This window comes from Megascapheus bottae, chromosome 21, assembly GCF_031878675.1.
Source record: "Megascapheus bottae isolate mThoBot1 chromosome 21, mThoBot2.hap1, whole genome shotgun sequence".
NCBI classification, from domain to species: Eukaryota; Metazoa; Chordata; class Mammalia; order Rodentia; family Geomyidae; genus Megascapheus; species Megascapheus bottae.
Genome location: NC_143529.1, coordinates 32,621,034 through 32,635,344, shown reverse-complemented (window position 1 = coordinate 32,635,344; position 14,311 = coordinate 32,621,034). Strand labels below are relative to the sequence as shown.

The 14,311-nt window shown below is 44.8% G+C and overlaps 1 protein-coding gene across 1 annotated transcript in view; it reads left to right on the top strand.

The window, feature by feature from the left end:
- Positions 1 to 12,108, top strand: part of Dner (delta/notch like EGF repeat containing) — a 285,735-nt gene extending 273,627 nt beyond the window's left edge. The window contains exons 12-13 of the mRNA XM_090354957.1: positions 4,272 to 4,518; positions 11,059 to 12,108. Of these exons, the coding sequence (XP_090211083.1) occupies positions 4,272 to 4,518; positions 11,059 to 11,170 (359 nt within the window). The 3' untranslated portion in view covers positions 11,171 to 12,108. The remainder of the gene's footprint in view (positions 1 to 4,271; positions 4,519 to 11,058) is intronic.
- The last annotated feature ends 2,203 nt before the right edge of the window (positions 12,109 to 14,311 follow it).

The window sequence follows — 14,311 nt, the reverse complement described above, 5'->3', positions numbered from 1 at the left end:
TGGGCAGACAAACTGGCCCCATTGAGCCTAGTCTTCCTCACCCGTGATGACTTTTGACCATTCCAAACAACAAGAATAATCTCCACACGGGAATGTCTCCAATCTCATCAAGCAGCAAACTCCCTTTTGCCATTCACTGATAAGGAAGTAGGATGTGGCATCTTTGGAAGACTGTTTTGTTTGGACCTGGTCGTCTATGGGTCACAGTATTGTTCTAATCATTATGATGAGTATTTGTATAAATAGGACTTACAGTGACGGAAGGTGAGGATGTTATGAATAAACTGAAGTTGCCACAAAGGCCACAGTGTGTGTCCCAGGCTTGAGTCTCCTGCCAACAACTCTACCTGATGTGAGGAGGGTCAGGTCACCTCTCAGAGAGCTCCCTCTCTCTCTCACAGGGCCTTGATGAGTGTTCCTGCTCCTATCTCTGGTATTAAAGGTTTCACCCTCAAAAGAATGCCAGGGTTTGTCAGGACGTAAATTATAAGGCAGACTTTCTGTACCTTTTCCTTTACAAAACACAGAATGTTTGCTACTGATCATCAATATAGCCCATGTGAACTGTGCACAGGAAGCTCACAAATGTAGCAAGTATTATACTGAAAAGTGGGTCCAGTCCGTGAGAGACTGGGGGATAATGTGCAAATGGATGGACTTTCTCACCAGCATTCCCTGGGCTTCCCCAGCCTCTGATTTATATGCAGAGCAGGGCCATTGGAGCTGTTCCCAGTACCTGTGCCCATAATTATCCCAACCATGAGTATTTCCAAAGCAGAGATCAGACGACACAGATCAGAATCGTCAAGCAAAGGGACTTATGGAAGACATAATGTAATTTAAAATCCTTCCTTGCCTTGATTCTAGGAAGTAGATGGCCTCAAAAAAGGATTGTGCTGTGCTGGGAATGTGGCTTAGTGGTAAAGTGCTTGCCTGGCATTGTATGAAGCCGTGGTTCCATTATTAAGGACCACATACACAGAAAAATCTGGAAGTGTAGCTGTGCCTCAAGTGGTAGAATGCTAGCCTTGAGCAAAAGAAACACAGGGACAACTCCCAGGCCCAGAGGTCAAGCCCCAGGACTGGCAAAAAGAAATTGAGCTAGTGATATCACAACATACTCATACTGTGTGTGTGTGTGTGTGTGTGTGTGTGTGTGTGTGTGTGTGTGCCAGTACTGAGGCATGAATTCAGGACCTCACACTCTCACTTGCCCTCTTCACTCAAGGCTAGTGCTCTATCACTTGAGCCACACCTCCACTTCTGGATTTTTGGCTGTTAATTGGAAATGAAGTAGTCTCGTGGACTTTCTGCCCAGGCTGGCTTTGAACCGTGATTGTTAGGCCTCCTGAGTAGGATTATAGACGTGAGCCACCCCCATTTGATCTTCCTTCTCCTTTGAAATGATGTAGGTGAACAAATGAGCTCCTCCTTCTGCGTTCACTATGATAAACTTATAAAAAAAACTAGATATGGGAAACAAGGTCTTTGGAAAGAAATGATGCCGGCTAATTGAAGTCCAGTTCTGGTGGTTGTGGTTTGATTCTCAGCTTGTCCCTGGAAATCTATTTCTCCTTCAGCACCTGCTGCACATCCAGCTCCTCAGCCAAGCTCCAGGTGCTTCCTTTGAGCCATCCAACATGCCCAAAGCAAAAGCGCTTTTGAAAAACTAAAACTGAAATAAACTGGGTAGGCATGACAATGCAAATGGTCCCCAAGACTCAAAGGGGGCCATTGGTGATAGTTTTTCTTTCACAAACAGCTCTTGCACATGCGCTCCTGGTGATGCACCTGCTGGGCCGTGAGCTTGTCCTACACAGCACATTCCGCTTCAGGATTCTTCCCAGGGCTGGGCATCGGCCAGCACAGATAACGACTCGTGTGATGGGACTACCAGGCAGCAGTGAGGCAGTGAATTATGAGGATGGCGCCTGGCCTGGGAGATGGCATTGTCAGCCGCCTGGTGCTGATACAATTACTGCTGCTCAGACACAAGTGCTAGGTTCATTCAAATGCAGCCTGGCTACTAAACCAGTCCTCCTGCCTGCCAAGTAGTCTTCTTCAACTTCTATTAGGCACACTGTAGATGACAGTGAAGAACCTAGCTCTGAAGAAGAGAGCCAGGGAGGAAGGAAAGCACAGGATTTAAAAGATATCAATAAACTCAAATCCAGACAGCTTTGAACACTGATATCTGAAAAATGGAACCGATACTGAGAAATGCAAGTAGTGGAATCTGTTGGCAGACCTGGGACAGAGAACACTGTTGTTGCTTCACAGTGGTGGCTATGTGATTGTGGATTCACAGCTTAAACACTATCAGCTGGATGGGACAGGATTTACATACGGGGTGCATGTAAGAACCTGGGCCCCCCTCAGGAACTAGGGAGGTCCTGCCTTGTGCTCAGATCTGTGTGCTCTCCACCAAGCTGGAGCAGAGACAACAACTGGCCGCCCTCATGGTGACACTCAATGGATGTTATAGCATTCTCTGCTGAGCTCTGGACTCCAGCCTACATTTTTTAAGGGACTGTTATAATAGTTGGAAATCAAGTGAATCATGCTTACTTTTTCAGGCTGAAAAATGAGTTGTCTCTCTCAGCATGCAGCAGGTATTGCCAAATGAAATGGCTGCTAGTCTGAGGATGGAGCCTGGGTGCAGCTTTCACAAATCACCTCCCTTCCATCGAGACTATTTACTTGCAGTGATTTATGCGACTGTGCCTGTCTGTGTGATTTGGCTCAGATGGAGCAGCGAGGCCACGGATGCTAAGTTAGTCTTACTAAGCCCCTGGAGCTGCCATAAAGAGGCTGGACGGGCAGAAGTGAATGGCAAAAGCAGACTGCACAAGTCTCTGTAAAAGATTCAGGAATCAGAGGATCTGATTACAGTCTTGGAAGTGACTTCATTTGTCCTATTTTCGTGGGTTCTCAGGAATCACCCAGGCCAGGCACAGGGGTTCTTTTCCTGGTGGGCTTCTAGGAAATATATCTGGAGGCCTGACCTCTGGTTAGGGCATCTACCTTGTTTTTCAGTTTCTAACTTTTCAAGGTCAAATATAGCTAAGTCTGAGACTCCCTGAAGATGTAGCTAAGATAAAAGTGTTGAGGATACAAATACCACAAATAATTGTGGACCTAAAATAGAACAGCAAGAAGAGTCCTGAGGATTTCGGGGGAAGACAGGCTTGTTCCTATTTCCACCCCTCTCTGCATCCTGTATTCAGACACCATGGAAGTGACAGCCTGAAGAGCGGCACTGGGGGTGAGTGTGAATCAAGGAGAGAAGGCCTCTTTTCCCCACATGAGCTCAGCTTCTTTTCAGTCTTCCATGGCTCTTATATGGTTTCCTTTTAGATCCTCTTCCCCTGTCCAGTTGTGTGTAAGTCTGTGAACAGGATGTAATTTGACAGGACTCTTCAATGCCAGCCACAGAGATTGCAGCTTGTCCTTTCATTTCCCCTCCTAGTACAGGCTGGAGCTTTTAGGAAGATCACACCCCTCAACTCTGAGCAGCTTGTTCATCCTCTCCTGAGGTTCTTCCCCCTCCAGTACCTCAGCTACTCCTCCTATGAGTCACCTGTGATGTGCATTTTCAGTTATTTCTGCCTTAAATGTGTTCTCACTTGCTCTCATAGTAAGTCATGGTTCTTGCAAATGAACAAGCAGGTCAGGAACTCGATGAAAGTCAGGAGGCAAGGTTGGTGTGATCCCAAAGCTCACCCTCTTCCCACGGCTGGGCTGTGTGTCTACCAATAGCCTCTTCTGCTTGCTGGTCAAGTGTCCCCCACGTGCGTCATGCCCTCAGTCCTTTTGCTTTTAGATTATTTTTCAGATAGAATCTTATGATTTTCCCCGTCCTGCCTTGGGCCTTCCGAGCTGCGGGGATTGTAGGTCTCTGCTGCCATGCCAGGTCTTTGAGAGAGGCTTCGCACATCACATCCGCCCCCTCCACCAGTTCCAGTGGTCCTGCCTCTGACTCCTGAATGGCCGGCTTTCCAAGTGTGTGCCGCCCTCCCTGGCTGAGGGATTTCATTCCAAAAAGCACTTGTGAAGCCAGGCACTTGTATTTCCTTGATGACTCGCTCTTCGCATCCCTGGTCGGGTTTGTCCGGGTGGTGCTCGGCGGGGGGGGGGCGGGGGGGTCCCGTGCGCATGGGCGCAGGGGCGCAGGGGCGCAGGGGCGCAGGGGCGCAGGGCGCAGGGGCGCAGGGGCGCAGGGCGCAGGGCCCTTGGCTCAGCCCGCCGCGCTCCGCTTGCTCTCCCCGCAGGCCTGCAGTGGAAGTCGGGGCACATGGCCGAGAGCCTGAGCAACATGCCCCGCCACTCGCTGTACGTGATCATCGGCGCGCTCTGCGTGGCCTTCGTGCTCATGCTCATCATCCTCATCGTGGGCATCTGCCGCATCAGCCGCATCGAGTACCAGGGCTCCGCGCGCCCTGCCTACGAGGACTTCTACCACTGCCGCAGCATCGACGGCGAGTTCAGCCACGCCATCGCCTCCATCCGGCACGCCAGGTGGGTGCTGGGAGGGAGGGGAGGCCGGGGGAGAGGAGGGGAGGGTGGGAAGAGAGGTCAGGGGAGACAGGGAGGAGGAAGGACAGCAGAAGGGAGGTGAGGGGACCGGAGAAGACAAGACGAAGAGGGGAGGAGAGGGGAGAGGAGGGGAAGTGGGAAGCAGAGGACAAGAAAGGAGGCAAGGAAAGGGAGGGGATAGCCAGAGAGAACCAGGAAGGAAGAATGGGAGAAAGGAGGGGAGGGGAAGGGAGGAGAAGTAGGAAGAAGAGGGGGCAGGGAAAGGGATGGCCGGAGAGAAGAAAGAATAGGGGAGGAGAAAGGATGGGGAGGGAGGGCAGGAGGGTGGAAAAAGTGAGAAGTGAGGATGAGGAGAGATCAGGAACAAGAAAGGGCCAGGAGGGAGGGAAGGGAGGGGAAGCTGGGGAGGGGTGGGAGGACAGGGCAGGGGAAGGGAGAGCAGGAGCCTGGGGGCAGGAGAGGAGGCGAAACCTGCTCCCTGCACACCAGGTGTCACAGCAGTCCTTTCTACAAAAGGTCTTTCAAGATTTAAAATATAATAAGCTCATCACAGTGTTTCAGGCCAGAGTGAAAGGACACTTTGTGAGCACCCGCCCCTCCTAACTTTCTGCTAAACAGCTTGTTTTGTTCTGCTTACCCTGAATACATCCACCCATGTAATTTGTATTGATCAGTGACTATAAATACCTGATTCTTGATGTCTGAGGTTGGGGCAATTTTTGATGTTCTTTTTGGGGGGAACATTTTTTTTCTTTCATATATTTTTTTATTGTAATTAATAGAAGGGTTACCTGATATTTGCCAGATAGATGGTGCATTAATTCCCATACATTGGTACTCTTTCACATGTCTTGGTCCCCATTTCCCTCCCCTCCACCCCACCCCTCATCTTGTTTTCTGGGGGGAATATTTTAACCCTTGCTCTTCAAGTAGCCAACATGACCATATGAATAATGCTGGAAAGCTGTCACCCCATGCTGGAGTTCACATTCTAGAATGTAGGCCCTCATTCTGGAGGGAGGAGGGGCTGGTGGTGGTGGGGGGCACTGGAATGGCAAGCAGTCTTCACAGACCACTTAACCTTTCTCTTTCCCCTGAAGAAAAGCGTAACTCTTCCTCAGAGAGCTGAGGCCAGCTTATTGAATTACAAATATTCAAGAATAGTATAAATAGGTAATCTACATTTATCCACATCTACTATGATGGCTATAATATCAACCGATGTTTGATGAACAGTATTGTTTGTTGAAGTGTGCCATCTTTTTTATTAATTGGAAAAAACAGCCAGCAAAGCACACAGTTCTGAAAGCCAGTGTGCTGTAGTGAAGAGTGAGCCAAGTTGGGTGTCTTAAAAGTGGGGTGGGGGAGCTGGAGACTATATGCTCTTTGTTAGGGTATCATATGTTCCCACTGATAAATACACAGACAGACCCAAATTCTGAGTGAATGGATATAGAAACTAAGAGGCTCAGAGTTTGTCTTCTCTAAAAGAATGCTCCCAAGTCCAAATCTCAAACCTTCTGGTGATTTGGAAAAAAAATCATAGTGAGTAATAATCTTATATATAATATTACATATATGTATAATATATAATATACATGACACATATAGTGCATAGAGCATATTACCTATATATTCATAAGCCATCACAAATTAAATGGATGCATGTATCCATTGTAAATAAACAAAATGAAAAGCAAAAGGGAGTCCAGGGTCTTGGAGAAGCCGGCTGCACTTTCAGAGAACCTGGGTGTGAGCAGCATTGAGAGCGGTAGTCTGACTCGCTCAGGCCACAGTAAGGAAGAAGAGAGAGAATTCTTCCATCTCATCCCTCCCCTTCCCGCTCTGTTCATTTGACTTGCTCACTCTCAGTGTCAGCTGTGGTCTTCCAGGAAGTCCTAGACCAACCCCTGCTGTCCCCTCCTTGGCTGTTTATTTGAGTCTTTCCTTTTCTTTCTGTCTCCAGTGGATCCTGGCACACAGTGAACTTTGTTAAAATCTGAGGTCTGAAATGAATAGATGATCTTAGCTAGGGTTGGCGTTGGCTGTCTCCCTTTGTTTGGGAGGCCGATTCATCCCAGGGCACCAGTTCAGTATCTGGCACCAGCCTAGGGAAGGATCTGCAGTACCCTAAATCACTGGACTGAGGCAGAGAATACCAAAAGGGGTGGAGATCTGACAGCTTGTACACTCTATGTCATTCCTCCTTTGTGCTCTTAGGGGCTTAGTTCACCATCAAGGAGAAGCATTCACAGCCATAGACTTTGATGTACTGGGAGACCCAGGAAACCAGACTACCTCCACCCAAGAGTCACCCAGAGCTAAGAGCCTTCAGGGCCCAAGGAGGGGGTTTTAGGTTAGCCCCAGAAGAGTTTAAGATGGGTTCTCTGGCGTCTCGTCACCCATACAGCTAGTCTCAATTCCTTAACTGAATTCTCTTTCAGAAAAGAACATGCATTTGCATACCTGGTTCTTAGTTGGTAACCTATTTTTATAAAACAATATTGACTTGCATAATTTCTAGGCAGCAAGCTCCTGTGCATAAGTGATTGCAGAGAAATCCAACAGAGACACGCACTGGCAAAACTCAGTCCTTTTGATGTTCCCATTAGTGGCCTCTAGTGTACGCACATTTCACAACCTGCCTCCCATCGTTCATACTGGGGTTGGAGATGGGACTGGCCACAGCATCCACCAGAGACTGAGGACATACCTGGTGCTGCTGATGTGGCAGTAAGTCAGTGGGTACTGCTCTGCTTTGAGTAGGAGTCTCTCTGTCTCTCTGTCTTTGTCTCTCTCTCTCTTTTTTTTCTGTCTCTCACATACACATTCTCACATACTCTTTCACATACACATGCACTCTCTCACACATACACTTTTACACACACACACACACAAGTATGCATGTGTGCATACACTTAAGTCTTCATCTCAAGCCCTGTCTTGTCACCCAGGTGCTTTGCTTCCAGGTAGAAGGAACTAGTCATAGTCACAGCCACCTGACATTTTACTCTGTATTGTTTTAGCTGTGGTCTCTGGGCAAGAACAACAAACACTGTGATCTTCCCATAATTGGCAGAGTATCACTTTCCTTGAGAGAACTAGGCACACAAGAGTAGTCACCAAGCATATATAGACAGCTGGTGCCAAGAACTTCTGTCAGTGACCCCAGAATGACCAGCATTTACTGAATGCTTCCTTAGGGCCAGGGAGCATGTCAAATCTTCCCTAGTAACCCACTTGCAACCTAAGTACCCTAGCACATATGTGTGATGACTTCCATATTATACATGGAAAGAATTTGGGCTTTATAAGAGAATGTGATTTACACTGAGTTTTTGAGTCAGGGAGGAAAACAGGATGGAATCAGTTGATGTCTTTTAATGTTCTCAGTGATATCTTTAGGCTGTCATCATGAACAGCAAGGAGAAGCATGGTACCTGGGCTCTCCACATGAAGGAAGGCTGCACTGTAGCTCTCAGAGCCCAGGCCCAGAAGCCAGAGAGCTCTGACTCCCATGAAGGCTGTAACCTGGGATAGTTATCCGTAGTCCTCCATTTCCTCATCTGTAGATTAGGTAGCTGTGAGCTGAGCTGAGATGCTCATTGAAAAATGAGACAATGGAGTGAGGTGCTGAATGAGTGTTCAGGTCTTTCTCACTGCAGGATGCTTTGGGACCAGGAGAAAGGTGAGGGGAGAGATACCAGATCGGGGCCTTTGGACTGCTTTCCTAGGGGAGAGGGGGCTGTGTCCATTCATCCCTATCTGGCTTCCTGGAAGATACTCAGCAGACATCTCTCTGATATCATGATGTGTGGTCAGCGCATGGAACTGGGCCACTGCTGGTGGAATGGGACTTACCAGCCAGCCCTGCCCAGCACAACAGAAACACTTCTCCTATCATTTTTGTTCAAAACATCTATAATTCATTTTATCTAGATTAGATTGCTTTTGGAATAAAAGATCACACAGGGTGCTGAGTGAAAGATTCAGTTACAGTGTAAAGTGTTCTTTCTTTTGTCAAAATATTGAACAGAAGTTACAGAGTAGACCCTTGGTGTCTGAGAATGCCTGGTTCCAGGGAGACCAGTACTGAGGAGAAGCTAAATGCTCAGTATCCAGAAAGTTCAACACTGTGCTGTGGATGTTTGATTCTTTTTCCCATAATACCATCCAACTTCCGCTAACAGACATGCTTCCTTTTAAAACACCCCAGATTTTCATTTCAGTGAAGCAACTCTTTTACTTTATAAGGATTACTATGACTTACCTTGTGTGTGTGTGTGTGTGTGTGTGTGTGTGTGTGTGTGTGTGTGTGTGTGTGTGTGGTGTGTTGGTGGTACTGTGGCTGGAACTTAGGGCCTTGAGCTTTTGCTCAAGGCTAACAAGCTAACACTTGAGCCATCTCCTCCACTTCTGGCTTTTGCTGGTTCATTGGAGATAAGAATCTCTCAGACTTTTCTGCCCAGTTGATATTGAACAAGGATCCTTAGAGATCAGCTTCCTAAGTAACCAATATTGCAGGCATAAGCCTACCATTTGCTTTGTGTGAGGCATATTTTTACAAAATAAAAAACAGGTGAACACCCAACAGATTACATGATTAAGACACAACTGAAAATAACTTAGGGCTATAACTTCACTATGATCTCAGCTGCGTTATACATGCATGAGAATTAAGTTTTATTTTTGAGATTTTTATCTCTCTCTTGTTATAATCTGCAAATGAAAGGAGTCTCAGTTTAACATATCCATTTTTATAGAAATGCCTCTTCATCCAAGTTACCCTTTCCATCACTCTCTGTCTTTTGATTTTTAAAAAATTTATCTTTTTTGACTATACTTAGTCCAAACCATGTACAGTTAATTTGTAAATAAAGTTGATTTTGACTATATTTAATGCTTTTCAGAGATGTTAAATACATACTTGCCAAGTGAGTTAAAAGAGCACGAAGTCAAGGCATATGTAGACAAGAGAACACTGCACAAATATTCACATGTGGTCCTGTGGCGAGTGGGACTAACCATGCTTTCCTAGTTTCCATGGGCCTTCCTAAGAGCTCAGGCTTTACAGGCAACCAGCATGGTTTTTGCAGATTGCAACTGCTCTGTTCTAGCCTTGTAATGGAAAGGCAGCCAAAGACTGTATTCATCAGCTTGGTTTTGTTTCAATAAAGCTTTATTAATAAACTCAGACATCACACTAGACTTGGCTTACAGCCTTAGTCTGCATTTTAATTTTTGCTAGCTTCTAATCATTTACTTTCATAATGAAAACATACTATCCCCCAAACAAAAAAAGTGTATTTTTAAAGAAAAGTCCCCTAAGACATCCTAGAATAAAATAAGCAACCTCTGAAATGAACAGAGTTTAACTTTGTTAACTCTAAACTTGGTAAGGATATTAGTGTCTGTGTGTGTTAGATTTACTAACATACACCCCATTCTGAGATCAAAGCAGCTGCAAGAGGCAGATCAAATTTTTAGTGTAGATGTGACTCCTCATTTATTGAACACCAACTGTGAGCCTGCCACTTGCGAGAAGACCTACAGAAAGTCTTGTCTCAGTGTGCTGGATGTCTAAAAACCACAGTATTGCTACAAGTCCAGCTCTTCCAGCTGTCATCTGGTAGATGTGTACTTTGTAATGAGTTCTGTTGGGCATGAGAGTGGTAAAAAAAATACAAGTGGTAAGGAAAAAAGGAGGACTGATGGTGGATTTGTGTAGAAGAGTATATAAACCATGTTTCGCTCCAAAGGCTTTAGGGCAGGTGAGGTCTTGAACCAGAGGAGGCCACCCAGAAGTTGAATTGGCTTTCATTTAATAATTACCATTTGAAGATTGGTTTGGCAGAAAGTCCTGGATTTTGACTCCTCTGCTTCTTGGATGTCTGTCAGTCCTGCTGTGGAGTGAATTTTGATATCTACAAATGAGTTGGAATGTTGACTTTGTGCTTGGAGGGGTTGGGTGGGTAACGAACCACCATGAATGTCAGGCAGGGTCAGGGGACAGACAATTGCAGGACTTTAGGTTACTTCCTCTCTCTACTGTTCTTGTGTTGAGATCTCAGATGACCTCAGGGCCTTCAAAACGTATTTCCAAAATCTCCCATGAGAGAAGCCATCTGTCTGCCACCAAGGGACAGGCAACTCAATTTCTGTATTCCAGGCACTGGAATTGATGTAAGAGAAACCTGCTTCCCCAAATATTTCTGAGCTTTGCCTGACTGTGTGGCCAAGATCAACCTAGGGGCTTCATCATTAATTTGGATTGCATAGTTTGTGAAGTTCATATATATATATGCTTTTCTCTTAAACCAAAGACTAATATTTATTCTCATTCAGTATTAATATCAATTAATATCAGGATGTCTAGGATGTTTTAACTTTTTGTACTTGCCCCAGACAAGAGTATTTTCATAGGTTCATTTGGTTCTTGAATCTGAGTCGTTCTCTACACTAGCCTGTGGTAGAACATGGGGTCTTACGTTCATCTAACCAGCATCCTGTCTATGATTTCAGGTTTGGAAAGAAACCCCGGCCGGCGATGTATGACGTCACACCCATCGCCTATGAGGATTACAGCCCTGATGACAAGCCTTTGGTCACACTGATTAAAACAAAAGATTTGTAATCCTCCTCCTCCTTCTTTTTTCTTTGGATTATTTTTCAAAAAAAAAAAAAGATGAGAAACCACGATCATTTAAAATATTTTTAAGAAAATTTAAAAGCTTAAGAAATTTAAAATGTTAGCTGCTCAAAGAGTTTTCATTAGACTACCGAAGAACTAATTTTCTGCAGCTCTTAGTTTGAAAAGATATTTTAAAAAAAAACAGAATTTGTGAAGCCCATAGACTACGTTTTAATGTACATTTTAGCTGTCTTACACTGTATGCTCCGACTAGTGTGTGCTATTTTCATGGTAGACCTCAGATTAATCCACGTGGTTGTTGCAGGACAAGTCAAATGGAGAAGTTTCCTTTGATGTATAAGTGCTGGCTTTCTGAGTAGAGTTAGGAAAACCGTAGAGTATGATGCATAATACTTGTTCCTTAAAAAGAAGTCTGAAATGTTTGTTTTGTGAAAAAAAGAAACTAGTTTCAATTTATTATTCCTAACCTGAATGGAATTAGCCTTTGCCTTATTCTGTGCATGGGTAAGTAACTTCTTTCTGCACTGTTCGGTTGAACTCTGTAGAAACATTTCTTTTGATTCAGTTTGTTTTTGTTGTTTTTGTAATGGTCGTTGAATTTGGCCTTGAAAATATAGATAACAAAAGGGCCTATTGAGGTGTATTATGAATGATTTCAATCTGTAGGATTTTGTTTTGTTTTGTTTTGTTTTTAGCAGTCAGGGTTTTTAGATTGTGAGTGAATTACATTTAAGTTCAAGTTGTTTGTTGGTAAGAGGTAGTTAACGTAAGAGAGTACCGGTTCCTTCAGTAATAATTCTCACAGTGCATCTTTATTTATATACAAGACGTTTTTTTGTGGCTGTATTTGATTGATATGTGCTTTCTTCTGATTCTTGCTAATTTCAAAGAATATTGAATAAATGTTAGCAAGTCAAGGATGTCCTTGTCTCTTTCATTCTTTTAAAAGGATTTAAAATGTTTGGGATTTTATATTGACTGTCAGATAATAATTTATAACATCCTGAGTATTCCAAAGCACACGTATGCCATGGCTTGGATATTGTTTGGACGTGGCTCCTGAAGATTCATGTTTTGGAAACTTGATCCCCAAAATAGTGATGTGGAAGGTATGTCATTGGGGAGCTCTCTGGATGAACAAAACATTTTCTATAAAAGAGAGCCTACCCCTTGGTCTCTCTGTGGCTTCCTTCTCTATTTCCTCTTTTGAAGTGCTGTGACTATTGACTTCCACATACCCTGTCACCATTGTGACCCTGTCCCCTCAGCAAAGGAGTGATCACCTAATCTTAGACTTTGAAACTTCAGAACTGTGAGGGGAATAAACTCCTTTCCTCTATCAAGTTAGCCTACACTGGGTATTTAGTTACAGTAAAGTCAAGTGGATTCTATAACATCGATAGCTGCTGGGCCAGAGCTCTTTCCTGCCCTTCTGGAAGTCTTCTTTGCCTCTGATGGCCCGTGATCCCCATCTAAACAAGTGCCTCTGAATTTGACAAGTGCAGATTTTGTCAATATTGAAGTGCAGGACACTGAGAGGGATGAGGTGAAGCCATCTGGGGCCTTGTACATCACCTTCTCTGCTACTTTCCTTTGAAAGTACAATGAAATGGCCTTAGTAAAACGGCTCCTTGTCTTTAAAACTGTTAGTAGCTTGTTGCCATCTGTATCCAGTTTCTCATTGTCCCCCAAATGCTACACTGAAATCCCAGAGTCACTTTGAAATAATACAGATTTTGCTTCACATGGAACCATTTGGTAAGACCAAGAGACATCCTGAAATCAGGTGCGAGGGAGGGTTTAAAGCCAAGAGAATGATTTAAGACACTTTTCTCCCTGTCTACCTGCAGAACATCTGTCCCTCATCTTACAAATGACATAGCTTTACCCCCACACTGTGATTAGTAAATGATACTGTACAGTATGCTAATATTTTTAGTTTGTTTGTTTGGAAGTAAAGAGCTAAACTTTAACTCTATCAGTCAGGCAGTCGAGTACTACACAGCTCTTGTTTACTATTGATACACCTCTCTCCACCTGCCCCATATATAGCTGGATGCATGCTAGGACCAGCCTGGTAACTCCGGGGCAAGTAGTGTTTCATTTCCCCCTCTGTGCTCCCCAGCCCAACATCCTCTCCACTATGGCATCTCCTTTGTTTCCTCCCCATTCAGAAGTTGCTCTCAAATAATTTTCAGTCCCCCAAATGCTTAAGTTTGTTTCCACGATGCCTATTAAAGAGGCCTCGTCTTTGAAAAACTATGTGCCCTTTTAGCAGTCCCCATTGGTCATTCTAAATAAAAGTGTAGGGCTAGCTAATTCCAACTTGAGGAGGAGCCTTGGGACGCTGAGCCTGTGGAGAAATACATGCTCATTTATTTGCACACTTGGTATTAGCATTTGTCTCACTGAGCTCTTGTTCTGTGCCAGGCAGATGACGAACAACAAAAAGCCACACAAGAGGATTCTAGCTCCTGAGACTGAAGCTTTCTTTGAAACAGACGTTCATCCATTAGGCAAATAAATATGAAATAATCTTTCAAAGAGCATTGTGAAGGGAAGGTGAACTCAGCACTTAACTATAGCAGAGTGGATCTGAACCTTGCCATAACCGTTTTCTTGATGATGACTGTAGGTAGAGCCCGGGCCTAAGCTTCCTAATTTGGAAAGCAAGGATAATGAGGACCTTCCTGAGAGGGACACAGTGAGAACCAAACAGTGGAGCAAATATAGATCACAGAGGTCACCTCCACTGGACATCACCACATCAGCACTCAGCACGTGCTCACTTCTGTCACTATCATTGCTTTTGTTCTTATGTTGGATGCCAGTATCGTCACAAAGTAGGTTCATGGCTTGTTTTGATGGTAAGCGCCTGGCTATGGTTTGGGAAGAGTGCTTGTGGGATGTTCGCAGTCACCCTACGGCACACGGCCCCTTCTCTGAGTGCTGCAGCAAGCACTCAATGGTCTTGCCGAAACTGTCATTCAACACTGTGAATCAGATCCTGGGAAGCAGGAGGAAACTGCTGCTTGGGTCCATTTGAGCTGGTGATGGGCATGTGATCTAGTGGAGCTGAATGAGCCCTGTCCTCATAGATGGACTGTCACCAGACAGGGCAGC